The sequence below is a fragment of the Borostomias antarcticus genome (genome assembly GCF_949987555.1).
Source record: "Borostomias antarcticus genome assembly, chromosome: 15".
NCBI lineage: Eukaryota > Metazoa > Chordata > Actinopteri > Stomiiformes > Stomiidae > Borostomias > Borostomias antarcticus.
Window position 1 is genome coordinate 12,816,817 of NC_140248.1, and position 27,204 is coordinate 12,844,020.

At 45.5% G+C, this 27,204-nt stretch overlaps 1 protein-coding gene across 1 annotated transcript; it reads left to right on the forward strand.

Moving 5' to 3' along the window:
* Nucleotides 1-4,351: 4,351 nt before the first annotated feature.
* On the forward strand, nt 4,352-27,119 carry LOC311318189 (connector enhancer of kinase suppressor of ras 2-like; the record flags this gene model as incomplete). Its single annotated transcript, XM_084449440.1, has 22 exons — nt 4,352-4,415; nt 8,710-8,873; nt 11,342-11,544; nt 12,070-12,175; nt 13,501-13,542; nt 13,684-13,803; nt 14,683-14,742; nt 14,923-14,991; nt 17,207-17,353; nt 18,133-18,274; nt 20,460-20,690; nt 20,917-21,006; nt 22,144-22,334; nt 22,428-22,476; nt 22,849-23,027; nt 23,156-23,229; nt 23,463-23,534; nt 23,903-23,970; nt 24,088-24,197; nt 24,495-24,990; nt 26,747-26,946; nt 27,072-27,119. The coding sequence occupies 22 exons, from the start codon at nt 4,352-4,354 to the stop codon at nt 27,117-27,119; spliced, it is 2,925 nt and encodes a 974-aa protein (XP_084305566.1).
* Nucleotides 27,120-27,204: the final 85 nt, after the last annotated feature.

Genomic DNA, 27,204 nt, shown 5'->3' on the forward strand with positions numbered 1-27,204 from the left:
CATATTGTTATGATAATTGTAGGCTATAGCAACATAAGAGTGGCAGCTTTGACAGCAACCCAAACATGAGCTAATCCCATAGCTGTAGGCCTACCTGCTAGCCATGAACGAACTGTTGGATACTGCATATTTGCTGTGCAACGTATCCATTGTCCAGTTGTCAAATCGATTATGCACACAGTATTATTCTTTTGGTGATTATTCTTTGATGCAGATAGGCTATATGTGAAGAGGCAATTGCTGGATTCTAATACGCTGTTTACACATCCCGACATTGAAGCATGAAAGGCGTAGCATGCATTCTGTTTTAATGAAGAAATAAAAAGTGTTAACTCTGCCTAAAAGCATTTATTTGGTCTCATTTAGCTTAAGTATTTAATACCTGTGGGCGTTTTCAATCATAATATTGTATTCTTGATACAAGAATGTTGACACTTCATGTAACATATTTCAGTAGCAGGCTATTCAACACGTTGAATTGAATGAAATTAATTAATTAAATATTCATATAGCCTAGGCTTTGAAACATTCTATATTTTCTTGCCTATGTGAATGAATATAGGCCCATAATCTGACTTGCCGTGTTGCTTAGCTCTGGTCCAGGCAGTCAGGAGCCATCCACCTTTCACTTTTGTCACTCTTTGTAGTATCTACAGAAATTGTTAATATTTTTATATTATTTCGTTACTCACGAAGTGAAGACAGTTTTCGAACAATGAAAGACATGAAGTGCATACATGGCCTAAGAGAAATGAGGCACAGTTGAATGAAACGTGGATATTGGAAAGAGTAAGCACTGTGTTTTGAAATGTTGTGGGTCAATCATGCAGCTGTAACAGAATATGCGCATTCCAATGTTTGTGCAGGGCACGTATTTTTTGATGAGGGGTTGGAACTGACTGCCCCCCCTGATCAAAAAGTCAAACTGCGCGTATGCTTCTTACTGTTGCCTACTTCCGCATTTTTTGACAGGCAATTCTGATTGACGTGAAAGCATTGGGAGGTGAAAGCATTGGGAGATGGGGATGAATTTATGGGACTATACACCAAACCTCCACATGTTCATCCTTTCACTCCGACCTTTACCCCTTGCCTTATAGGTCAGATTCTGTCCCAATCCCAACCCTTATTCTAACCCCAACCCACACTAGGGACTGGAAGAAGGACACCAAAATCAACCCGCCGATCTCCACTGCACAAGTACAGTAGCGGTGAAAGCATTGGACTCCCACCCGGGAGATGTGGGTTTAAGACCCGATGGGGATGACTTTATGGGACTATACCCCAAACCTCCACATGTTCATGCTTTCACTCCAAGCTTTTTATCCCTCACCTAAATTCCACACGTAGAGTAGTGGTCAGAGCATTGGACGACTCCCACGCGAGACATTCTCAGAGATTACCGTCTATGCTGAGTGAAACTCCTATAGTCTATGTAGATAAACAAACGCTGTTGTTTCCATTTTATACATCCGGTGGATTTCTGTTTCCCCCTTAATGATACAGACTACTACCACCTGGTGGTGTGAAGTTATTTCATCTCACACAAGCGCAGATCGGAGGTTCCACTTGGCTACTGGCACAAACGGGAAACCTGTGTACCCCTAACTCTCCTATGGGAGAGTAGGCTATTCTCCAAGGCAGGGTAAACTCTAAAAAGAGAAATCAAAAGCCCTAATGGTGTCTTCCTTCCTTTCCTACTAAATTCTAAATATATATAGAATATAAAATTACAAAAAACATAGAGTTTACAAATATAAAGCAGTTTATTTGTTACATTGTAGCAATAAAGAGCAATAATTGAAGAGAACATTTATGTAAGTCGCTTATGAAAATGTAAGTACAATAATAGTGTCTAAATATAAACAGAATAGCAAAATACAAAAAATGTACACGGAATCATGTATAATGTGAAGTGAAATGCTATGTAATTAACAACAAGAGACAGTAGTCCCAGCACACCAAAATCAAGGACACCAAAATGAACTCATCTATCTCCCCTACACAAGTAAAGTAGTGGTGAGAGCATTGGACTCCCAGATCGGGGTTCAAGACCCGGTGGAGATGACTTTATGTTATCATCAGTGTAGTCTGACTCAACGGATGTAGGTTTTGGCAATAAACCTTGTCATTCGTTGTCACACCGCCCAATCAGTGGCGAGACTGGCAACGCAAATTAATCTGATTCGGGCTGAGAGATTCTCTCGGCACCAATCAGATTTGATCCAGATTATTTTTCAAGAGCACCGTCACTGCGTCGGGGGCTGGCTCCGCCCAAGACGACTTTGATTGGTTTAAAGAAATACTGTGTTTTTTTCCCCCCTATGGCAGAATGGTAATATGTCCAGCCAGACCTGTTTCCGGCGCTGGCACAGTAAACAAAGTATGGAGATAGGTCTGGCTATGCGAGACTATCATCAGTGTAACTGCTTTAGCCACTGACCGCTACCATTAATGTTATGGAAGCTGCTGCTAGTTGTTGTGAGCTCATGAGCTAACTGTCTATACAGCTCTTATTGTGCTGGATTAGCATTGGAAGCATTGGAACGGATGTCTCCAGACGACAAGACCTGTCTTAATTTATCAGACATTATTTCATGTCATTTCAATTCACAGCTATTTCAGTGGCATGACAAGCTTCTGTCTTACCAGAACAGAAACAAGCCAGCCACACACAGCCAGGCTGGACCTGGCCTGGTTTCTGCTGATGATTTAAATAGGCCTAATACAGATAGCAGCACAAATACTCCTCCATTCACAACTTGCAAGCATATTAAGTGGTCAGTCTCTTTGGCCTATTGGATTAAAAGTTTAAAGCTACTTACTGTTTTGTTATGATTTGTTTTGGATGGCACATGCATTAGGCTACCACCTGACCTCACTTCAACACTTGCATGAGCCCAGTTTGATATTGGTCCTTACTTGTTAATAAGCTAAATAGCCTATGTGTTCCTCACACAGTAAACAAATCATAAAACAAATCCTGTCATCAGATCAACGGTCCAAAGAAGGGTGAAAGAAAGGAAGTTCTAGAATATTATAATGGGGGCCATGACTGCAAAGGAGTGGCCTATAACAGCTTGTAATATTGTGTCCTGGTCAAAGGTCATGGGAAAAGACTTAACTCTTTGTTCTGAGACGTTTCGCTTTCAGAGCTGCCAGTGTATGCCTATTATCCTACCTACGTGCTGGCAAATAGGCCTACATTCTGACTTCAGGTTTTAGGTGTAGGCTGAGCTTCTGAGTTCTCCCAACTATATTTCACGTGCTGGCAAATAGGCCTACATTCTCACTTTTAAGTTTTAGGTATAGGCCTACTGTGCTTCCGTGGTCTCCCAACTACCAGATGTTTCATAGGCACCAGTCTAAACTCCACATGAAAACCGAAACCTAAATGATAAAGGATATTTGAGTGCCAAACTATGTATTTGTTGGGACATATAAAGGCTAAGGGATATGAATACATTTGGTGGAAGTGAGATGGCGAGTCTTGTCAAAACCAAATAATAAAAGTCATACACCATATAGGCTAATATTACCCAAAGAGAATAATTACATTTTAAGTAGGCAAATACAAATGGTTATATATTCATGCAATCCGCGCAGGTGCAATTAAGGCATATGCGTTCAACGTCTTTCAGGCGGTAGCCTAATCTGTTGTTTTATATTTCAGGTTTATTTTCATGTTGTCCAATATAAACCTACACACGTTGTAGAACCTATAATCGAACTTGTTTCCCTGCGAAAATAAAGAAGAGGACACATCTGCCTCTGTTGCGAAGGTCCTTTTCACTAGACTGCGCTTGTAGGCTATGATGGGGGCGTGAGCAGCGACAAAGAGAAACGAGGGAAGCATGAGAGGGGGTGAAAGAGGAGGGAGATACACAGAGATCTCGGGAAACCTGCGTCGATTAGCCCAAAACAAAACAGCGCGAGTATGACTTAGTGGAGTTGATTAGTAGTCTCGAATAGGCTACGGGAAGAATGGTAGGCTACAGTGCGAATCAAACGACTACCTACGCCAGGGCATGCGTTCTCCTCTGGATACTCGAAAGATGAATTGGGAAGGGGTCCTGTGCCACCAGAATTGTGCAGCAGCCTGACATGAATGACAAATAAAGGAGCTATTCGAGAGCACAAAAAGCACCAGCAGCGCGGAGGAATGTGCAGATAGCCTATCTACGGACTCTATTCAAGATACCCAAAACGACGTCTCGGATCCGACGGACCTCCCCCGTCGTTGTTAGTAAACACGCAGTGTGGATTATAGAACCCTAAACATTTCGAGATCTTCACGTTTCGGGGGTTTGGCGTGTTTCTTTTGTCAGGCGAGACCTGAGAAACTTCTACAATGGCTCTGGTCATGGAGCCCGTGAGCAAGTGGAGTTCTTGTCAAGTGGTGGACTGGATGAAAGGTATGCCATGCCACGGCTGGAGATGTTGTCAAGATGCACCCGAAATGCTGTGATAACAGTTCTCTTGAAACTACGGGTAACAAATGCCATAGATCAGTAATCGGTTGGAGCCAGTCATGAAGCAGCCTGCTGGGGGTTTACAAACACCTGCTGAGCTGCATCGTTATTATTCAGTCACACGCTGTGGTGGCTTTAAAGAGTATCTGAAACATTATGTAAGGTAATCCACCACTAACACAGATCTCACGTGAATGTGGAGCTGCCAGTTAAAAGTGTAGCCTAGGCTGTTCCAAAGCAGTTAATTTGCATCATCCTGTAATAATGAAAACATGATCTCAAGTGAAGCGTTCACATCCGATGATGTTAAGATTGAGTTGAGCTTGCTGCACCCCAACCCCCTCCATCCCCCTACACACGCCATAAAGAAAAAGTAAAGCTATTTACCAATAAATGTCTCCTTAGAGGAGTAAGTGTACAGTTAGAGTGAACTAGGCTACATCCCAAATGATGATGTCTGATCACATGCAGGTTATGATGTAGTAATACAGAGACAATTGTAAGTGTTAGCCGAGTGAGTCCTATTGCAGGCCTATGGACAGTGTAAGACAGTGAGACAAGTGCTGCTCTGGAGAGATTTTCAACCAGCCTTCAGTGCGGCCTAGGTGGGTTGAAAGAACTTTTAAAAATGATACTCAAGAAGCCTTGTTACTGTATGTGTTGTCTGTGCACGCAGAGCACTGTACTCATGTGGCAGATTATAGTCTTGCCGTGATGTCCACTGTGTTTGTTTACTCATTCACCTCCTCTTCCTCAATACACTCGCATCAATTCAGTCACGCTCCAAACAGGCACAGGGCAGTTAAGCTGGTTGAGACACATCACTGCCTGAAGACATCAACCAATTTGAGTTCAGAACAAGGTGTGTGTGTATGTGTGTGTGTTTTCATGTGTGCATGCATACACATACAAATACAGAGGAAGCAGGAGACGAGTTAGTAAAACATGGTTATCATGAGATTAAGGGATATATGGAGTGGCGAAGAGTGAGAGGCTCAGCTTGGATCTCAGAGATGGCCCTACAGTGGCCCACGTGATGAGTGGAGCTTAGACAAGCCTTTGACCCAGAGCCCAGTAATGGTAATAATGGAACGTGACAAATGGAGAAGAGCAGAGAGAAAATAAAATGGAGAGTTCGTATCTTGTCTCACATCCATTGTTATATCCTAAGGGCCGACAGCAATTCATCATTAGCATTGAGAGGTTCTGTTATGAACTCACGGCTCAGTGATGTTACTGGAGGCCAAATAGAACCCTGTGACCTTCCCATAGCACCACTCTCCATCCCCCTGCTGTTTCTGGTGACCACGGCTCTCAGCTCTGACATAGCCAAAGTTTATGAATAAGAGTGGATTTTGGATACTCACACAGTAATATAATTAAATATTCAGTACTATTGAATTGTACTATTCAAGACATGCTCCGCTCAAACGATAAAACATATTTTAGTTGGAAAATGGTTAATTTTAGGCAGACCTCCTGCCATGCTTTTGTAGCTGATTATGGGATTCACAAATTAATCAGTAATACTCTGCCCCCAAGGAAATAAGCTCTTTTGAAATAAACATTCAAAAATGAGAACGCCCATTGCATTAGCCTACTTGAGTCAATTCTGTAAAATATTGTCAGTTCTGTGAAGTATCAACTGAAATGCATAGGGGATGTTGTCTATTTGAGTGTACCTATATATGTTTATTGTATACCTCCAGAATTTTAGATGTTGTGTGTTTTAATAGTGTTCATGACTCTTGTACTGTATATCTGTAATTTCTCTCTTTCTCTCTCTTAATGATCTGAATGGCTGGTACAGTATCCTACTCATGTCACTTGACAATGATAAATGATATGATTAACATAGTGTCCCCTCTCCAGAAAGCACTAGACATTACTAACTCATGCTACAGTCACATTACTAGTGGATTAATACTCTGTTAATCAGGAAGTCTCAGCTGTGCTTGTGTACTCTTTCCAACACGGGTGGCTATCCAGATACAAACTACAGCTCCATTTGCTCAGGATGGAGGATAAACCATTTGATGAAGGGGCAAGTGAGTGAGAGAGAGAGAGTGTGTGTGTTTGGGAGGAGGCTGTTATTCAGGACAACTTGTCTTTTAGTTGAGTCCAATTACTGAATTAGGAGTTCTTGTTTTATAAGATTAACATTTATAAGGACTATTATTGTCCTCCTTTTTTAATGGCGGAATGTTGTGTACCTTTTCACTTATTTTTTTATTTGTATCTACTGTTGTCGTCTTACAGACAAGTAGACATTCGGCTGAAACCCCATGGCGCAGTTTCTATAGCAACATAGGGATTTATTCAAATGGGTCTCGATTAACTTAGTAAAGAGGCTGATTTGTTAAGCTTTTAGATTGTATGCGAAGCCATGAAACTCCCCTTGCTGCCTCTCCATCGTTTAGCTGCCAGCTGAACTTGGGCCGAATGCTTCATTAGGGTGAGGCCCATGAACACACTGAGATTGGATCAAATGGATACGAGTTCTCCACAGCTCTGGTTGAGGGGGAGGAAAGTTGGGGAGAGCGGGTGAGGGAGGGCATGAGAAAGACCAACAAAGGGAGAGAGGGTAGAAGGGAAATGGAACTGTTGAGATATCGACCAGGAGCTCACTGACCACACTTCACATGGGCTGACTCCTCAAATATATGACTGCGTGTGTGTTATATCTTTGTGTGTATGTGCGTGTCTGTTTGTGTGTTTGTATCTTAGCTCATGAGTTGATAATACCATCCATGAAGAGAAGGGGGACAGTGGGAGGAGGGGGGGGGGGGGGGGGTTGCGTTTCCGTGACAACATCAGCCTCTGCCAAGTAGGTCTGTCCCTGTTTGAGTGAGCAGTCCTCGAGGGTGTGTATGAGTGTGTGTCTGTGTGTGAGTTTGTGAGAGTGCTGAGAGCTCACTAGATGGACATTAACTAATAGTGTTTGTATAGCTGTGACTTTCAGAGTGGGTGCAGATGGAGCCATCTAGGTCAATGTTTTTGTATGGCAAAGATGGAAGATCAGTTTGTCTAACACCTTTGTTATTTGACAGATACTAAACATGTGTTGAGGTTTGTCAAATGTGATTATATGACAGGATGAGTGAATGCTCATAACAAGCCTGTGTCAAGTCAACTGTTGGCTGAGTGGGTTGTGTGCATTTATAACTACACTACTGGTTGTTGTTCTGAAGAATATAAGGCATGATTGTCCCCCACCCGGCAATGTCGAAGGGTGGGGTGGGGGGCTTTAGATACACCACTGTGTGTGTGTGCGTGTGTGTGTGTGTGTGTGTGTGTGTGTGTGTGTGTGTGCGCGCGCATGTGTATACGTATACAAATAAAAAGGAATATTAAAAAAGGAATCTTGAATGTACAAGAGCCCACCACAATTCATTTTTCCCATTGCCAAGTACATTTTGCTTTGTACATAAAAAAAACTATGCTTGGCGTCTCAGTAAAAGTATAGTCTATTCTACACAGGAGGCCGTCTACTTTCTAAATCCACAGAGTTCAGAGCTTGAGGTGTGTAGTAGTTATTAGTTTTGGTGCCTATTCTTAGTTATACCTTGTAGAGTGTGTTGATCCACTATGATGCAGTAACACTATATGGACAGCAGAAGACACAAAGCACATAGACAGGCATAGGCATAAATGAACAGTAGATTGCAAGGTCTGTTTTCAATGTGTCTGTTTTGTTTAACATTGTTGGGTTCTTTTTATATTAATAAAATGCATTTTAGACCAATCAAAAATATAATGGGCCTATTATGCCGGCTCTATAGATTAGGATGCCATAATGAGGAATTGGTCTCTATGTGGGATGAATAAAGCTAGCTTGTCTTCCATGGCTGGCTCATATTGTGTGTGTGTGTGTGTGTGTGTGTGTGTGTGTGTGTGTGTTCAGCTGTGCCCAGAACTGCCACGTGTGTTCATCTCTGTGTGTCAGCTTCCATTAAACCAGGCATGGGCACACACAAGCGGCAGTTTCAAAGCCCCACACACGCACAAACACACACTATAGCGATAGTGCCACCATATATCCCTCAGGACAGGGGAGCTTAGCTGATAGAAGGATGTTGCGTCTCATGTTATCTAGCCATGGCTAGATAAAAGAACATCTTCACACAGCATTTAGACTGCTGTCTATGAGGAAGAGAGGACGTTCAAGTATTTTACCGTGGAAACAGTGATGTTCTGTAATAAGAGTTTCCCTCCTGTTTTCTCTTTGGTCTCGCAGGTCTGGATGACTGTCTACAGCAGTACATTAAGACCTTTGAAAGAGAGAGGGTTGGAGGGGACCAGCTTCTGCGCATCACCCACCAGGAGCTGGAAGACCTGGGCGTGTCCAGGATTGGCCACCAGGAGCTCATACTGGAGGCCGTGGACCTGCTCTGTGCTCTGGTAGGTCAGGGTCAGCAACTCATGTACAGTATGGAGTCAGGGAATCTCCCCGAAAGGGTGTGATACGTATATCGACAATCAAGGAATCTTCAGTTGAGTCAGTGAATCAGTGAGAGAGTTCAGGAGATGATGCAGTAACTCAGCTGCACCCACACACAGCCCACATAACTCCATACATTTCATCTTTGTTTTCCAAAGATGTTGTTGAGTTTTGTTGTTGAAAGCTAATCCTGGATACAGATATCAGGTAGGCAGCTGGCGCATAGTCGAAAGTCAACTTTATTTATAATAGCACTGTTCATGCAAGTAAATGTAGCACACAGTGCTGTACAGAATAAATAAAAACAGTTAAAATGGTAGATAAAAATAAGAAAATAAAACAGATCATATATGGTAAAAGAGAAGAAACAGTAAAACAAAATGTAAAAGTGAGTTTAAAACACTTTTAATGAAAACAGGTAAAACTACATCATAAAAGCCAGATTAAAAAGGTATATCTAAAGATCTCGCTTAACTGTGTTCCCACAGTTTCAGCCATTCTTAGGTTTTCTGGGAGGGTATTCCAGAGGCTGGGGGCGTAAAAGCTGAAGGCTGCCTCCTCATGTATCTTGGTCCTGGCTCCAGGAACCTTTAAAAGTTCAGTGCCAGAGGATCTCAGGGACCTACTTGGTGTAAACCGTAAAAGCATGCCTGACATGTATTCAGGTGCACGACTATGGAGAGCTTTCTAAACTAATAACATAATCTTAAAATCTATTATAGAACACTAGTAACCAGTGTAGCAATAGTGAGACTGGTGTGATGTGTGCATAGTGCTTAAAATACTTTTTTCAACATAGAGGTAGAGTGTATTTATGCTCCGACTACATTGAAAACTGTTGATGTTTGTCAGGAAAGTTTTTTTTTTTTTTTCAACTTTTGTTATGCTGTTATGTTGGAGCTGAATTTTAGTCTTTGTCCTCTGCTTTTGGTGCAGTCCATCTGTTTTTGGAGTGGCTGTGCTGTCCTAGATGGTGGAATTTTTCAGTCCCCAATTATTTTTTGCACGCCGGAGTCACTTCCTGTAATTGATTCAGAGAAAACAAACATTGGTAATCTCTGACAATCCCCAGGATTCATTCTGTCCTAAGTGCCGCCCAACACAGACACAATCACACCAGCCTTTTGGGTGGCTTGGATGGGCGTGACACTGATGAGTGATACGGACAGATCAGGAAGATAGAGAGAGAGAGACTAGAATGAAAGAGAGCCTGAGTGGGTGTCTGAAGTGATGAATATGAAGGGTCATGAATGATGAGGAGGTGGGATGCAGAGATGAAGGGAGTGATGGAGAGAGATAGGTGGAGAATCAGGAGACAGAGGTCACAGATGTTATCTGGAGCCCACTCATCCTCTCTAGTCATAGGGGTAAGCCTCTCCGCTGTCTCAAAGCCTCTTAAGTAACTGGGATTTGGTTAAGTCAGTCAGATGCTGCTGTATTGAATATGATTACTCATTGGGCCCCCTCTACAAGAAACCCCAGCGTGACAGATGCCCATTGCAATTGCCAGGGCATTGTGGGTAGTGAGTTTTCTGGGTACCCCTGCACATGCGAGGTGAAGGCTGGGGCCGGATTGGCCACTGGTTCTGTAAGATACTCACATGTTTGTCATGGAGGCTTAAATGGGAGGACTGGACCCCCGGAGACCCCCCTGTCACTTCACAGGGCTTTTTACTTACCATTCTTTTAATCTGAATTTAACTTCTTCAGCCGTTTCAAACATGCTGCCAACTTAAAGTCTGAAGTCATTCATATCCAATGTGATGGAGGGTTTATGTGAGGTTCTTGCATCCCTCTTCTTATTCTCAAGGGTCTTTATTTTCATATTTGGTTCGCATTGCAGGTACAGGATAAGACTCAGTGTTTATGAATATGTTTTCATGTGTGTGATTACTGGATCTTCTCTCTGAGGGTTCTGACTGTAGAGATAGAGGAATTAATTTGTGATGTTTTTGGTGTTTGTGTTAAATCTCTACTGATGAGATGAATTCCCTGAGAGAGTCCCTGAGAGCGAGTTTTTTTTAGGGAATCCTGTAATATAGGAAGAGGAGTAATTTTGTATTTAGACATTATAAGCCCAGTTATGGTAAAGGTTATTTACGATCATATAAAACAGTTTTCACTGTTTCACAGACTGTGCACGCAAGATATTAGTGCTCATTACTCATGTCACAGCTAAGTACACAATGGATCTCTATGGGCATATATATATGCTCATAGAGATCCATTATATGGTTAGCTGTGACTTAGTTGTGACATGAGCAATGAGCACTAATATCTCAAGAGTGCATAGTCTGTCAGAATGTTGTATATGGTCGTAAATAACCTTATAACAGGGCTTATAATGCAAAACACATGATATGTAATAATCACAGAACAGTCAATGGAAATATCAAAATATTCAAAAGCTATGGCTTCTCTCTATCAGAACTATGGTCTGGAGACAGAGAATCTGAAGACCCTGTCCCATAAACTCAACGCCTCCGCCAAGAACCTGCAGAACTTCATCACAGGGCGGCGGCGCAGTGGGCACTACGACGGCCGTGCCACCCGCAAGCTGCCCAATGACTTCCTCACCTCTGTGGTGGACCTCATCGCGGCCGCCAAGAGTCTGCTGGCATGGCTGGATAGGTGAGATTTGCTAAGAGCTACACACACACACACACACATACACACACACACACACACACACACACACACACACAGTACTGTACATAGTCACATGAGCAATACACACACCATGAATGAAGGCCATAGAATTATGTGACGGTCTGTTCACTGTGTACTGGACAGACAGGGCCTGTTGTTGACCACTCAAACACAACAATGTTGGATTTCTTAGATAATATCCAAGAGCAATAAGCTGACAAACAAGAGATGAGTAAAACCTTAATGTAATTATTTTTTTGAGGACTTGGCCATGAAGCCACAGAGCATTCTCATCCTCCCAGTGGTATTGTGCCAGTACTACCAATAGTCTAGTGTTTTCTTTACCATGCTATCCTAGGAAGGTTAGGCTCACACTTATTTTACTACTGTAACAATTTATACTGTATTCCAGAAGGTCTCCGTGATACACAGTGATGAATTGATTCTCACAACATATTTTCCAACCAGTCGGGTAGGAAGTAAGAATTATCTAATGGTTAATTCCAGGTGCTACTTCTTTTTCAGGTCCCCATTCGCTGCAGTAGCCGACTACTCTATGACAAGAAACAATGTAATTCAGCTGTGTCTTGAACTTACCACCATTGTGCAGCAGGTAAACATTTATATAAATTCAGGCCTTTAAACACAGAGATTCTAACTGACAATTGCATCTTCTACAAACAGTCTTTGCACTGATGTTGTTGTGAATGTGTTTGATTCATTTTATATATTTTTGTTTTTGTACTGTCCTTTTTTAGCTCAGGCTGTTAATGAAAATAGGAAACTGTTCTTAATTGACCTACCTGTATAAAGGTTAATAAAACCTTCTAACACATTCACGTTTAGGGGACCGGACAGCATCAGTACTACTACCTAAAAACTAGGCTATCATAAAAAGACTGCAAGGCTAAAGTTAGTTTGTCAACACTGGCTGTGCCCTGCTCGTGGAAATGAGAGCGTGTCATCATACGCAGAGAGAAAAGTAGCCCATGGCTGCGCTAATTCAGACTTGCCCTTTTTAAAGAGCATGATGGCCTGCCTACAGTATTGGTCTATGCTAGCCTTGGACGGTGATGTGAATCTCTCTTGTCACTCTAATCGAACTCAAGCGGCACACATTCACACAACATATCCACACCAACACCTTATCTTTAGCTTTAGCTTATATTGTATAGATTGTATTTTTTGTGTAATTGGTAACTTGTGTATTGTAATTACCTGTAACTTTTGAGCATATCATGGAGCCAGCAGTAACATTTTACAGTGATTGTACACTGTACGTTTGCATGTGACAAATAAAGATCTGAATCGGATTTTTATATATATATATATATATATATATATATATATATATATATTAGGGTAGGCTGTGCTTTATAAATAATGATAATAATACAGCCTTCCCTAATGACTCCGTTGAGACCATTTAGCTATTGCAGGGTGAGGTACCGTAGGTAGGAGGGCTGCAGTGTGCGTAACACCAGCCCAGGATTCTGCTGTGTTGGGCACATGACACATACTGCCTCCACGGGTGTGTGTTCTCACAGGCAGGCACATGCATACGTACATGTCAGCCTTGGGTCCAGGGGGGTTCCTAAATAAGCAGCAGCAGGCGGAGGAGGGAAGCTTCGTCAGCATGTAACAGTGGATGCTGTCTGACGAGCTGGATCTAGGGCTCTGAGATGTAGCCTCTGCAGAGAGAGAAGGCGAGACAGAGAGGGAAATGAGAGAGAAAAGGTAGGAGTGAAGGAGAGAAGGAGAGGAAGGATTTAAACCTCTGCATTGGGTAGGAGAGTGACTCACTGTACTGTATTTGTGAGTGTGGGAGGCAGTGACGTCATTGGAGCTGAACTGCTCTGTTCTGTGCCTATAGTTCTAGCTCTAATAATAACCTCCTTGTGTGGTAACATTATGTCTATCTCTGTCTGTGCTTGGCAGGACTGCTCTGTGTATGAGACAGAAAACAAGATTCTGCATGTGGTGAGTGCCCCACTTATTCCAAGTATAGGCTTCAACTCTTAACGAGTAGAGCTAGAGTCACTGTAACTCAAGAACTCATCCTAATCCATTCAGAATGACTCAAAATCACAGGTTATTTTGTCTCGTTTCCCCTCCCCCCAGTGTAAGACTCTGTCTGGGGTGTGTGACCACATCATCTCTCTGTCATCTGACCCCATGGTGTCCCAGTCTGCCCATCTGGAAGTGGTTCAGCTGGCCAACGTCAAGTCCACTGAGGGACTGGTAAGATTCCACAGCTTCTCTTGTACCTACCATTATGCCCTTCGTGCTCTATTGCCTTTCATACAACGGATAATTCATCGCAATCTGATGAATTATTACTGTGCCAGATGCTAGCTAAATAGCTAGCTTTCTATTTATGTGTAGCTAATACGTTGGCAGCCTTATTAGCATCTAGAGAGCAGCAGCATCCCCACAAACCCATCTGTTACTGTAATTTGCAAATGCTTTGTGTTGGCATTCTAGGGTGCAACGATTGCCCTTTGTCATCCTGTCTTTGCTGGCTAAAACATGCAGCAGTCTGCGACCCAGCTTTGTTAAAGGGCATAGAGGTGCTGTATTTGTCCGTGGGGTGGAAAATATGTTTTCTTTGCTGAGTTGGACAAGACATGAACCTAAAATTCCTCCATCTTTTCACCGATATGCACTCAGATGTGAGTGTCATGCCCGGGGCAACAGTAGGAGCGCCCCCCCCAGCAGGAAGCACACAGGGCCAGGCAGGGTTTCTCACACGCTCAATAAAACCTGAACAGGAGGAGTGGGCCGAGAGGGACGGAAATAAACCTCTTTCTCTTTTCTCACGCACACGGGGCTACTGTTTGTGTGTGTGTGTGTGTGTGTGTGTTTGAGTGTTTGAACGTGTGTGTGCGTGCGCGTGTGTTTGAGTTTGAGTGTGTGCGTGTGGGTGTGCAATGTATATTTGCGATGCACTTTAAGCCCCTTTCGGTGAAAGCCTGAGCACCTCATTTTGCGTTTGCCTCTCTGAACCGTGTTCCACTTGTCTTGTTCTGGATGGTTGTGTTTTGTGTTAGTATGAATTGGAATTCCAATTTAATGAGCTAATAATTTGTGTTTCTGGCTACACGGTCTGTCTCTCTACAGGGCATGTATATCAAATCAACATATGATGGCCTGCATGTCATCACAGGAACCACTGAGGGAGTGAGTACTCTTCCACCGTCTGCTCTTTCAGAGTGTTGAACACATTTTTGGCACATTGATGATTCACATGTAATATGAGAGGGTTAGATGATGTGTGTCTCGCCTAATAGAATCCAATTGAACTACAGTGAATAAAATCAGACATAGTTGTATGTTTATGACGGTCTGTCTCACCATCAGTCCCTGGCTGACCGATGTAAGAAGATCCATGCTGGGGATGAAGTGATCCAGGTCAACCATCAGACAGTGGTGCGTTTCTCTTAAAGGTGCAGTGTGTAGCTCCTGGCGCCAGCTAGTGGCGAGGTTGCAGATTGCAGCCAACTTAATACAATTACATTGAATTCAACATGGCAGCCTCCATGGAGGGACCTGCTCTATGGAGGCCACCATGTTGTAGATGAATATATAAAGGGCTCATTCTAAGGTAAGGAAAATGCAATTTTTTGTTTTATTTTCACCACTAAATGACACCAAAAACTACTACACCCCTCCTTGTGTCACTTTTCATTCCCCTTCAGATAAATGGATATTTTCCATTAGATATTGATAGCATTTTCTTGTGTGGATAATTAGGGCCCGAGCACTGGCGGTGCGAGGCCCTATTGAAACTCGAAGGATTATTATTCTTCTCCTTCTCCTTCTTCTCCTTCTCCTTCTCCTTCTCCTTCTCCTTCTCCTTCTCCTTCTCCTTCTCCTTCTCCTTCTCCTTCTCCTTCTTTACTCCAAACAAATGCCTTTTAGGCGGCCTGAACATCGATGAAAACGGATGAAACTTTGCAGATACGTCAGTCCCGGTTAAAAATTTGATAATTCATGGGTGACGGAACTGGGCGTGGCAAAACGGCTCAAGAGCGCCCCCTGGAAAATCTAAAATGGCGAGCCCCACCTTTCAGTTTGATGTAGGCGAACGAAATTCGGAGGGCATATGTAGTTCATCGAGACGCACTAAAATGTCTCTTGGAGCTATACCCAACATGCAACAGGAAGGCCGCCATTTTGCTTTTAATGTGCCATTTTGTCCTTGTTTTGACCATTTCCATGCCTCGTACTTCGACGAACTCCTCCTACAGATTTCATCCGATCAACTTCATATCGGGTCAGCTTCATCTTAAGACCTTTGTGATCAAAAGTTATCAAAAAAATTGAGTTTTCACCAAACACCCTTGCCGTGGCGCCCCGCCAAAGTTTGACATTTCGCCATAAAACACGAAGTCCTCATAACTCCTACATACATTATCCAATTTGTCCGATATATCTCACGCTTCATGACGGTTCTGTCCTGAACACATCTATGTGTCAGTATTGCGTCATACTTATAGCGCCACCTATTGGTGAAACAGGAAGTCCTCATAACTCCTCCATACATTATCCAATTTGTCCGATATATCTCACGCTTCATGACGGTTCTGTCCTGAACACATCTATGTGTCAGTATTGCGTCATACTTATAGCGCCACCTATTGGTGAAACAGGAAGTCCTCATAACTCCTCCATACATTATCCAATTTCTCCGATATATCTCACGCTTCATGAAGGTTCTGTCCTGAACACATCTATGTGTCAGTATTGCGTCATACTTATAGCGCCACCTATTGGTGAAACAGGAAGTCCTCATAACTCCTACATACATTATCCAATTTGTCCGATATATCTCACGCTTCATGACGGTTCTGTCCTGTACACATCTGTGTTTCAGTATTGCGTCATACTTATAGCGCCACCTATTGGTGAAACAGGAAGTCCTCATAACTCCTCCATACATTATCCGATTTGTCCGATTTATCTCACGCTTCATGACGGTTCTGTCCTGAACACATCTATGTGTCAGTATTGCGTCATACTTATAGCGCCACCTATTGGTGAAACAGGAAGTCCTCATAACTCCTGCATACATCATCCGATTTGCACCAAATTGCTGACGCTTCATGAAGGTCACCTTCTGAACACATCTATGCGTCGGTATTGAGTTACACTTACAGCGCCACCTACTGGTGAAACAGGAAGTACTCATAACTCCTACATACATTATCCGATTTACTCCAAATTGCTCATGCTTGATGAAGGTCGCATCTTGAACACATCTGTAGGTCAGTATTGCGTCATACCTACAGCGCCACCTACTGCTTACAGGAAGTCCTCATAACTCCTACATACTTTGTCCGATTTACACAACATTTCTCACGCTTCATCAAGGTACTGTCCTGAACACATCTATGCATCGGTATTGAGTCACGCTTAGAGCGCCACCTAACTGGTGACAGGAAGTTTCTGTCAGTACTGGACACCGAAATAGCACACCCTTTAACGGCGCCACACCCCGACCCGCGTGGGGTGCGAGGGCCCGCTCACTGCTGCTCGCAGCACTAGTTTTAATTATGTTTTTTGCACTGAGAATGCGTATATGTGCGGTGTTTGTATGTGCATTTGTGTATGCATGCTGATTCTTGCTCCTGGCCTTCACCAGGTGGGCTGGCAGTTGAAGAACCTCGTAAACTCGTTGCGTGGGGACCCTGGGGGAGTGACTCTGACGCTGAAAAAGCGCCCACAGAGCACCCTCACCTCCACGCCGGCCCTACTGAAGAACATGAGATGGAAACCTTTAGCTCTGCAAGTAAGCTATCACTTTCAAGTTCCAAAGGACCTACAATGGTGTTTGTTTTTGTACACCAGTTAGTAGTTTGTCTGGGGATGTTAGTAAATTAAAGGATCAGTATCTGCCAAACTAGTCAGAGTGCTGTATGTGTGGGATGCTGGGGAGTGTGTGGAGATGAGAGGGGAGTGTGTGTGAATCCAGCCCCCCTCTGAGCACTAGGCCAGGCTAAGTGCGTTTCCCTTCCCTGAGGGCCCTCACCAACTGGAGCGTATCACCACTCAGCCTCCTGATCCCCTCCTCCCTCCTTCTCCTGATCACTTCATCTCTCTCCTCCCTCCTTTTCCTCCTGATCCCCTCCTCTCTCATCCCTCCTTCTCCCGATCCCCTTCTCTCTCTCCTCCCTCCTTCTCCTCCTGATCCCCTTCTCTCTCTCCTCCCTCCTTCTCCTGTTCCCCTTCTCTCTCTCATCCCTTCTTCTCCTCCTGATCCCCTCCTCTCCTCTCTCCTCCCTCCTTCTCTTTCTCCTGATCCCCTTCTCTCTCCTCCCTCTTTCTCCTCACCCCCTCCTCCTCTCTGCCACCCCTCCCTCTCTGCCCCCTACTCTCCTTCTTCTACTAATGACATCACACATCCATTGATCGCATTGATCGATGCTTTGAATTTCATTAGATGCAAAACATTTTAGTCATTTGTCATTCAGTGATAATAAAGTGTGAATCATCTGAGCTTTTAAGCTTCTTTTAAGTTATTATAACGTGTCTGACTCCCCCCCCCCCTTTCCAATTGGGTCCTCTCAGCCAATCATCCCTCAGAGCCCTGGCAGCAGTGTGGCCACGCCCACCAGCACCCTCAGCACCCCGTCCCGGAGAGATAGCTGCGCCCTGCAGGACCTCTACATCCCCCCGCCCCCAGAGGAGCCCTACACCCCTAGGTACACACACACCAAACACACCCACACACCCACACACACACACACACACACACACACACACACACACACACACACACACACACACACACACTACTTCAATTGATTCGTACTAAAATCTACATTACATTACATTGCAGTCAACTAGCAGACACTTTTATCCGAATGCGACTAACAATAATTGCATTTAATGTAGGAAAAGCCAATGTACTACTACTTGTTCTACCAGAACTCACAAGTGCATCTTCTTTCTAAAACAAGTGACTAAGAGCATAATCATGTGTCACAGCACCCTATGCTGGCCTTCAGCTAGGGATACAATTGATAGGTCTGTACTCAATCGAATCTATAATATACACATTAAAAAGAGGCCAAAATCAACTAATTCCAAATTTCATTCAGTGAGAAGCAGACACTCATTCAATACTTGAGCTGCACAGACATCTGATTATGCTATTCCATATTTCAAAAACGTACATAGGCGTACATTTACTCATCGAGCAATAACATTATGGAACCAGCTTCCGGCATCTATCAGAATGCTACCCAAAAGGGATTTCAAGAAACAACTCCGATGAGGGGGGTTAGGAAGGGAAGGAGTTCGGGTGCAACAGGCTGAAGGAGAGTCGAGGGAACAGGGTCTAGGGAGCATATGGTGGGGCGGTTAGATTTTACAAGGTTGAGAACCTCGTTGGGGGAGAGGGGAGAAAAGTGGGATAAGGTGGGACGTGGAGAGGGAAGAGAGGGTGGGGGTGGGGAGGTGAGGTTGGCCGGGGGATGGGGGAAAGTGGATCTGATATCGTTAATTTTCTTGTCAAAGAAGTCGTCAGGGAGAAGGGAGGAGTTGGGAGTAGGAGGTGGGGGCTGGAGTAGTGAAGAGAAGGTTTCAAAGATTGGAAGCAGAGGTTAGAATCTTAGAGCGGAAGAAAGCAGCTTTAGCAACAGATAGGGAGGAGGAGAATGTGGAAAGAAGATATTGGAAATTAAGTGGGTCCTCTGGGAGTCTGCCTTTCCTCCATTTACACTCAGCTATCCTCAGGCTCCGTCTATCAGTACGCACTGAGTCCGACAGCCATGGGGCAGGTGGAGTTGGGCGTGCAGGCCTGGAGGTGAGGGGACAGAGATTGTCCAGAGAAGAGGAAAGAGTAGAGAGGAGAATATCAGTGGCAGTATCAGAGGGTAGGAGAGAGAAGGATTCAGAGGCAGGGAGGGCGGAGGAGACGGCAGAGGAAAGGTCAGTAGGGGAGCGAGCGGAGGTGGCTATGGGTAGTTACCATGTGGGTAGGAGGAGGAATTACGGGGGAAGAGGGGAGGGAGAGGGAGGAGGACATGAAATAGTGGTCAGAGAGATGGAGTGGAGTGACAGAGAAGGTGGAACAGTGTCTAGTGAAGATGAGATCCAGCTGGTTGCCGGCTTTGTGAGTAGGAGGAGAAGAAAAGAGGTCGAAGGAGGAGTGGAAAGAGACAAGAGGGTCCACTTTCTCACTCTGGATGTTGAAGTCGCCGACAAGGATGAGTGCGGACCCATCATCAGGGATGTGCGAAACTAGTGTATCAAGCTCCTCCAGGAACTCACCAAGGGGGCTTGGTGGGCGATACTCAACAGCAATGGTGAGCCTGATTGGATACGTGACAGAGACAGCATGGAATTCAAAAGAGGGCGGGGAAAACTGTGGAATAGAGAAGAGAGAGTATTTCCACTTTGGGGAAATAAGCAGGCCACTACCACCACCTCACCTCACAGCTCTGGGAGTGTGGGAGAAAGAGTACACATCTGACAGGGCTGCGGGTGTGGCAGTGTTCTCTGGTTTTTTCCATGTCTCGGTGAGAGCAAGAAAGTTGAGGGACAGCGAGGATGCATAGCCTGAGATAAACTCAGCTTTGGGCACTGCCGACTGGCAATTCCAAAGTCCCCCTGTCACCACTTGCTCACTATGATTTGAGAGAGTAGGATAGATGAGGTTAGAGGGGTTACGGAGTCTGGGGGCGACCCAATGTCTGCGTGACCCCCGGAGAGGGGAATGAACAGGAATAAGATGTAAACACATAGTGATAACAAAATAGGATCAACAGTAAATGTAAACGTACTACTTTCCTGACAGTCAGCTACAATGCATTTGTAAAAAACGACCTAAATGTAAGCTCATAAAGAAGTGTGGAGACAGCTAGGGACACAGGGAGACACTGTTTTTACAGTCTCGCTGGTGTTTCTTTGTCGTAGAGACGAAAAGGAACATCTCGCAGAAGAAGACCCCCAGTCTGATGGCCCGGGATCGGCCAAGGGCTCCGAGTCGCCCAACTCCTTCCTGGACCAGGAGTGTCGTCGGCGCTTCCCGCTCGTGGAGGAGGACGCGGTTCTGTACTGCTACGAGTACGACCAGAACCACGGGCCGCCACCTGTCCGCAGAGACAGCACCCCGACATATGGTACGATCCAAGCCCTCTGTTCCCTTTGGTTCAAGTGATGTCTGTGGTGCGTTTATCCTTATGAGTGGGGTGCCTGTAGGGTTATGTAAGGGAAATGAATGTGACGTTTTCTTTGCTTGTCTGTCTATGGTGTTTATAAGCTTGTCTATAAGTGTTTAAAAGGTCTTTAAGCTCGTTGATGATGTTCCTCAGTAGCTGTTTAATGCTGATGTTTTCTGTGCTCCAGGCAGGCTCAGGCCCATCTCAATGCCAGTGGAATATAGCTGGGTGGGAGACTATGAAGACCCGGCCAAGCTGAAGAGAGAAAGCCGGAGAGGTGAGTGGGAGGCAGAGGGGGGGGGGGGTATAGAGGGGAGACAGAGAAATGGCAGGAGAGGTGTGTGGGTAGATATCTCTCATAATTGGACCAGTGGACCATCTCAGATCTCTGCGCCAAAGGACTCGGGGGGGGGGGGGGGGGGGGGGCTGAACAGGTCTGTCAGACTTGATAAGATGCAGTCCCTCTTCCTAGCCTATAAATTTGTCTATCTCTCTATCTCCTGCCCATCTTTCTCTGGCTGTCTTTCTCTGTATATCTGTTAGTCCCCGCTGCTCCTTACTTCACCTCTCTCTCTCTCTCTCTCTCTCTCTAGTGTTGCTTTTGGGTCTTGAAGGTATGCCGTTGCCTTGGCAACTGTAACAGGGATCTTCCCAAGATTTGCGCATTTCATTGGTGGCTGCGAGGCCCGGTGACAAACAGCGAATAGCCTTGTTTCAGTCTCACAGGCAGCCATTCTGATGTTATATCTTTTGCTTCCTCGGGGGGTGGTGACAGTCTGTTGTTTCTGTGGGCATTTCAGCATCAGTGAGGGTGCTATATTTATCTGCATTTTTGGCAAGAGACAGTATCTTGACATATTGGATTTCTGCCTGATGGCAGGATTCTTACTAGTTTAAATGTCAGAATAATGATAGTAGTTTGTTCACTGCAGTAATTGTGCTTACTTGGAGGCACTGTTAAGCCACCGCCATAGCTAGAGTGACAGGACATACTACCAGGTTACATTGGCACCAACTAGATCAGTGTCCAATGGCATGACTCAAAAACTAGCCTAAAACAATGAACTTTGTTTGGTGTGTCCCTTGTTCCACCTCTGAGTCAAGGGAAGTGACACAATTACATGACCTGACTAGGTCCCAAGTAAATGGTAATGGTAAATGGACTGCATTTATATATAGCGCTTTACAATGGCCATTCATTCACCCATTCACACACACATTCACACACCAAGGACACTTCGACATATGGATTCGTACCGCTGACCCTACGATCAATGGACGACCTGCTCTACCTCTGAGCCACAGCTGCCCTAAGTCAGACAACTGTCTCTTTCCAGCCAAGCACCTTTAACCTTTACTCTACAGAGCTGTAGCTTGTTTGAAACAAGGTTTAATTACTGTTCTTCCCCCACAGAGAACTCCCTTCTGCGGTTTGTGAGTGAGGACAAGGCTGCAGCAGAGGAGTACCTGACAGGACGCAATCTGGGGGGGAGCAGGAAGAGGAGTGACAAAGGGGGAAGTCCCGCCCACTACGCCCTTGTTCCCGCCCTTCAGATGGAAGTGTCCATGTCCACATCCAGCTCAGACTCCGCCTCACTCTATCATGTGAGTCCCTCAGACTGCCTGTGAGAAATCAGAGAAATGTTACTCGTTATAGCTAGACAGTTTGCCTCATCTATCCTGTGTTTCATTTTGTAGATGTTTGAGAGATCCTCACTCCTCTCAAGGTCTCGGAAGAAGAGCAAAGGTGAGCACCACTAGCACTTAAAAAAACTCACCTTTACTGTCCTGAAATAGCCTGGCTCCAGCCCCTGAATTTGAATTTTCGAAATTTCGAAATGGGTTCTTGTCTAGAGTGATTTCTTGGTTGGAATTCCAACCAGGCCAATCACCGTCCGAATGCGATGACAGAATCAAACCGCGGGATGTGATTGATTAGGGGATGAACTAATGGCTGAGGACTCCTTCAGCAACGTTCATCGGAAAATGGCTGAGTGTCAGGCTAGTCCTAAAACATAAACACACTTGCATATCCCCAACATACACATACATACACATAAACCCGGACATGAATGTATCAGTGTGTTCATTCCAACTCCTGGTTGTCTCCTCCGTGCAGTAGGGGGCTCCCTGTCCTCCATCAGTAAGCGTCGTATCTCCTGTAAGGACCTCGGCCGGGGGGACTGTGAGGGCTGGCTGTGGAAGAAGAAGGACGCTAAAAGCTACTTTTCTCAGAAATGGAAGAAGTACTGGTTTATTTTGAAAGACACCTGCCTTTACTGGTACATGAATGAAGAAGTGAGTGCAGTAGTTTATCTCTCAGACTTGCCACCTGATATATATGGGAATCCAGATCTCACATGAAAGCTTGGAAAGGTGAGCTGGTTAAAATGAATTGTTAATATTGTTATTGTTCTTTTCTTCAGGATGAGAAGGCAGAGGGCTTTGTAAGTCTCCCTGAATTCAAGATTGACCGAGCACCTGAGTGCCGAAGGAAATTGTGAGTGAGGGTTTTTGCATCTGTAGATATACTGTTTGTTTCTGCCTACTGATGGTCAACTGGAAGTTTTGCTCTCTGTACGTAATTGAGTCTGGAGTGCATGTTGAAATGCAGCACGTCACATGCATGTTGAAAAGTGCATTGTGTTGCCTTTGTGTATGAAATGCACTATATAAATAAAGGTTGACTCAGTTTGACGGATTTACTGGGAAGCACACTGTTCTATGTTTCAGTGCTTTCAAGGCCTGCCATCCGAAGATTAAAACATTCTACTTTGCTGCAGAAAACGTGGATGATGTGAACAGGTGAGAAAAGGAGGACTGTGAGCAGCCGGGGGGTGGGGGGTGGGTGTGGACTGGGTGGGGGGGCAGGGAGAGACAAGAGATGGAGGCCAGGGAGACGGGGCTAGGGAGCCCTGACCAGACAAAGTGATGTGGTACCGTAGACATGAATAGCAGGGGTTTTACAGTGGTATCAGGCGGATACCAACAACAACAAAACAAAACATTTTTATTGTTATACAGTGTTTTGTACACAGCACACGGTGATGGGGCACATACACACACACACACACACACACACACACGGAGTGACAGTGGTGTCCACTGCAAACTAGCAAACCACTGCAAAGCCAGATAGTATCGGTGTTATCAAAACGCCATCTTCCCTACAGGTGGCTGAGTCTCCTGAACATGGCCGTGGCAGGTTACTCGGAACAGGAGAGGATACGGCAGGACCAAGGTGAGGACATTGAGGGGCACATCTCCGTAAAGCTGCTAATGTTGCTGTAACTGTAGCTGCCCTTAGGTCCACTCTAGACTCTCTGATGGCGAAGTGTTCTCTTTTCATGCTCCCCAGACTACTGGAGTGAGAGTGACCATGAGGACATGGAGATGCCCTCAATGCCTTTAATGCCCAAACAGGACAGCCCTCCTCCCCCCTATGACACCTACCCCAGACCCCCCTCAGTGAGTGACTGACTGACTGTCTGTCTGCCTGCCTGCCTGCCTGTCTGCCTGTCTGTCTGTCTGTCTGTCTGTCTGTCTGTCTGTCTGTCTGTCTGTCTGTCTGCCTGCCTGTCTGTCTGTCTCCCTCCCTGTCTGTCTATCTGTCTGTCTGCCTGCCTGCCTGTCTGTCTCTGTCTGTGTGTCTGCCAATATACTGTACACTGCACTTAGCTCTAAATGGTCTGGTGAACACTCCTCTCTTTTCTACCCTACTGTGATTTCTCCTCTCTGATATAGTAACTCTCTGGTTCTCAGCAGGCATCCCAGATGAGTCCGTACCTGGAGCCTGAACACTGCCTCTCTTCCTCTGAGACCTTCCAGTCTCGCTCCTCTCACGAGGAGTTCCGCTCCGAGCCCCCGGAGGGCAGCGGCGGCGGCTCCCCTGGGCAGAAGTCGGCCAGCCAGCGGCGCTCCTGGCAGGACCTGATCGAGACGCCCCTGGGGAGCTCGGGGCTGCACTACCTGCAGACCCTGCCCCTGGGGGGGGCCCTGCTGCGCCAGTCAGGTGGGGGAGAACTGTCCGTGGAGTACCGTAGGCAGTCCACCCTCCCCGCCCAGCGTAGCCTGCTGCAGGAGCAGTACGGCGCCCCACCGGTACCACTCGGCCCCGTTGTCACTGCCGCGGCGGGCGGGAAACCCCGCAGCTTCACCCTGCCCCGGGACAGTGGCCTCCACGCCATCCTGGCAGCCTCGGCCAGCGCCTCGGATCACAGGGAGCCACACGGCTACCAGCTGGGCCAGCACAGAGACTCAGGTGAGACAGCGTCAGTGCACAAGTCACAGCACAATCCAACTCTCACTGTCACACTGTACAGCCAAAAGCACAACACAATCGCGCATCATTAATATGCGTTCTAGAAGTTCTGGTGCGATAGCCTGGAAAATATACAGTGAGTATATTTTATATTATAATTATTTTAGAATATATTATAAATATATTTACCTCCGCCCCAGCGCAGGGTGAGAGGTAATGTTTTGGGTGGTGTGTGTTTGTTTGTTTTTCTGCATGTCTGTTAGTCTGTTAGCAGGATTACGCAAAAACAACTAAACTGATTTTCACAAAACAGTGGAAAGGTGTAGCATGGTCCAACTCAGAACACATTAAAATATGTAGTGGATCTGAATCACGGGGCGAATCCACGAGCCGCCCAAACACGGCCGGCCATTCAACGCCATCGATTTTTTTTAGGCCAGGTTTACGCTAAAAACTGATTTTCATTAAACTTAGTGGAGGAGTGTAGCATGGGTGAACTAACAACCCATTAAATTCTGGAGCAGATCTGAATCATGAGGCGGGTCCACAAGCCACCCAAACACGGCCGGGCCATTCACCTCCATTCATTTTTTGGACTAGGATTACTACCAGACCGCTTTTCATGAATCTTGGTGGAGGGGTGTGCACAGAGCCATGAAATGTAGTCAGGACCAGAGGTCTGTGCTCTCTGAGCACCATTTCTAGTTTGAAAATAAGTGTATTTGTGCATGGTTGCCATGTGCTTTCCCTGGTTCAAAACCATGGGATTCCTTTTTTTTCTTCACTGTTTAAATGTATATTAAGTGGATGATCAAACCCTAATATGCACATAAATGGTAGTCTCCAAGGGGTTATAACCTGATTAGCAGTGGTGAGTGAAGCTGATAATAGGCATTGTTCAGACCCAGTCTGAGAGTCAGCTGTTGGAGATTCCCTGCTGGTGATACTGATTGATTCAGACATAAACCACGCCTCTCCCCAGCCCCCAAAGACCTCCAGGACAGTGCTCTAAAGTGAGGTGAAATCTTTAAGTGTCCTAATTGACCCTAATTTGGCTTGGCAGCCCATCCCCCTTCTCACTGCCTTTCATAAACACACACACACACAGACACACACAGACACACACACACACACACACAGACCTCAGTGTGCCCTATGGCAGTGTTTGGCGGGCGGGGAACACAGATCCTTTCAGCCCATCATGCCAATGTTGAATGCTTAGCAGGACAAAGAAACGCGCCTGTGGGGCCTCTCTCCTTGTCCTCGTTTTTCTCTTGCTCTACCACTCAATCCTTTTTACGCTCTCTGAAGACTGGTCTGTAACATCATGCAGCCAACACTGCACAGTTTACTTCACAGCCCCACAGCTTCACTTCTGACCCCCAACCCGAAACACAACATGTCGCCAGAGATCAGGAAGCAGTTTTACAACCACCAGATGGAGCAGCCTGGAGTTTTAGCCTGCTAGGGCAGTGTGACAAAAGCGCCACAGGAGGGCAGTATCTGTAAAGCAACAGAACACAACACCTGAACAGGACTGTGTGAGTTGAGCTCCATCTGCCTATGATGAGGGAGTACAATGCTTATCTCAGGTTGAAGGAATCTCGTCCGGGTGTTGATAATTGACCTGTTGTCTATCCATCAGTGTTGTAGTCTATCCATCAGTGTTAAGCACCGACTGACCAAAACAAATTCCTACTATGTGTAAAAACCTACCTTGCGAAATAAAATGTGATTGTGATTGGGTGGTGCTCAGGTTGTGGACGGGAGGGCAGGCCCCAGGCCGACTCTCTGGGGGACCTGTACTGGGCGCTGGACAGGACCAACCTGCACTCCGTTGCCGAGCACCGGCCCGCCGTCCGTCTGGAGTACAAACGCTCCTTCGTCCGCAGGGTCAATGACCCGCTGCTCAACGAAAAACTGCACCGTCTCCGCATCCTTCAGAGCGCCCTCAAGGTACAGCAGGACGTCCCCCTGCCCGGCCACGTCCCTCCTCCTTCGTATGTAGTCCCACGTGTTGGAAAATAGTCTCTACGCTATTTTTGTGTGTGTGTTTGATACATTTTTTTTCTCTTTAACAGAATGTCCCTCTTCAGGACTCAGACCCATCAGCAGGGTATTTAGGATAGCCTGTGTGGAGCCGCAGGAGGACACAGCCCCATTGGACCCCCCCCCCATTCTTCCTGCCAAAAAACACACTTCAGTCCAGCCATC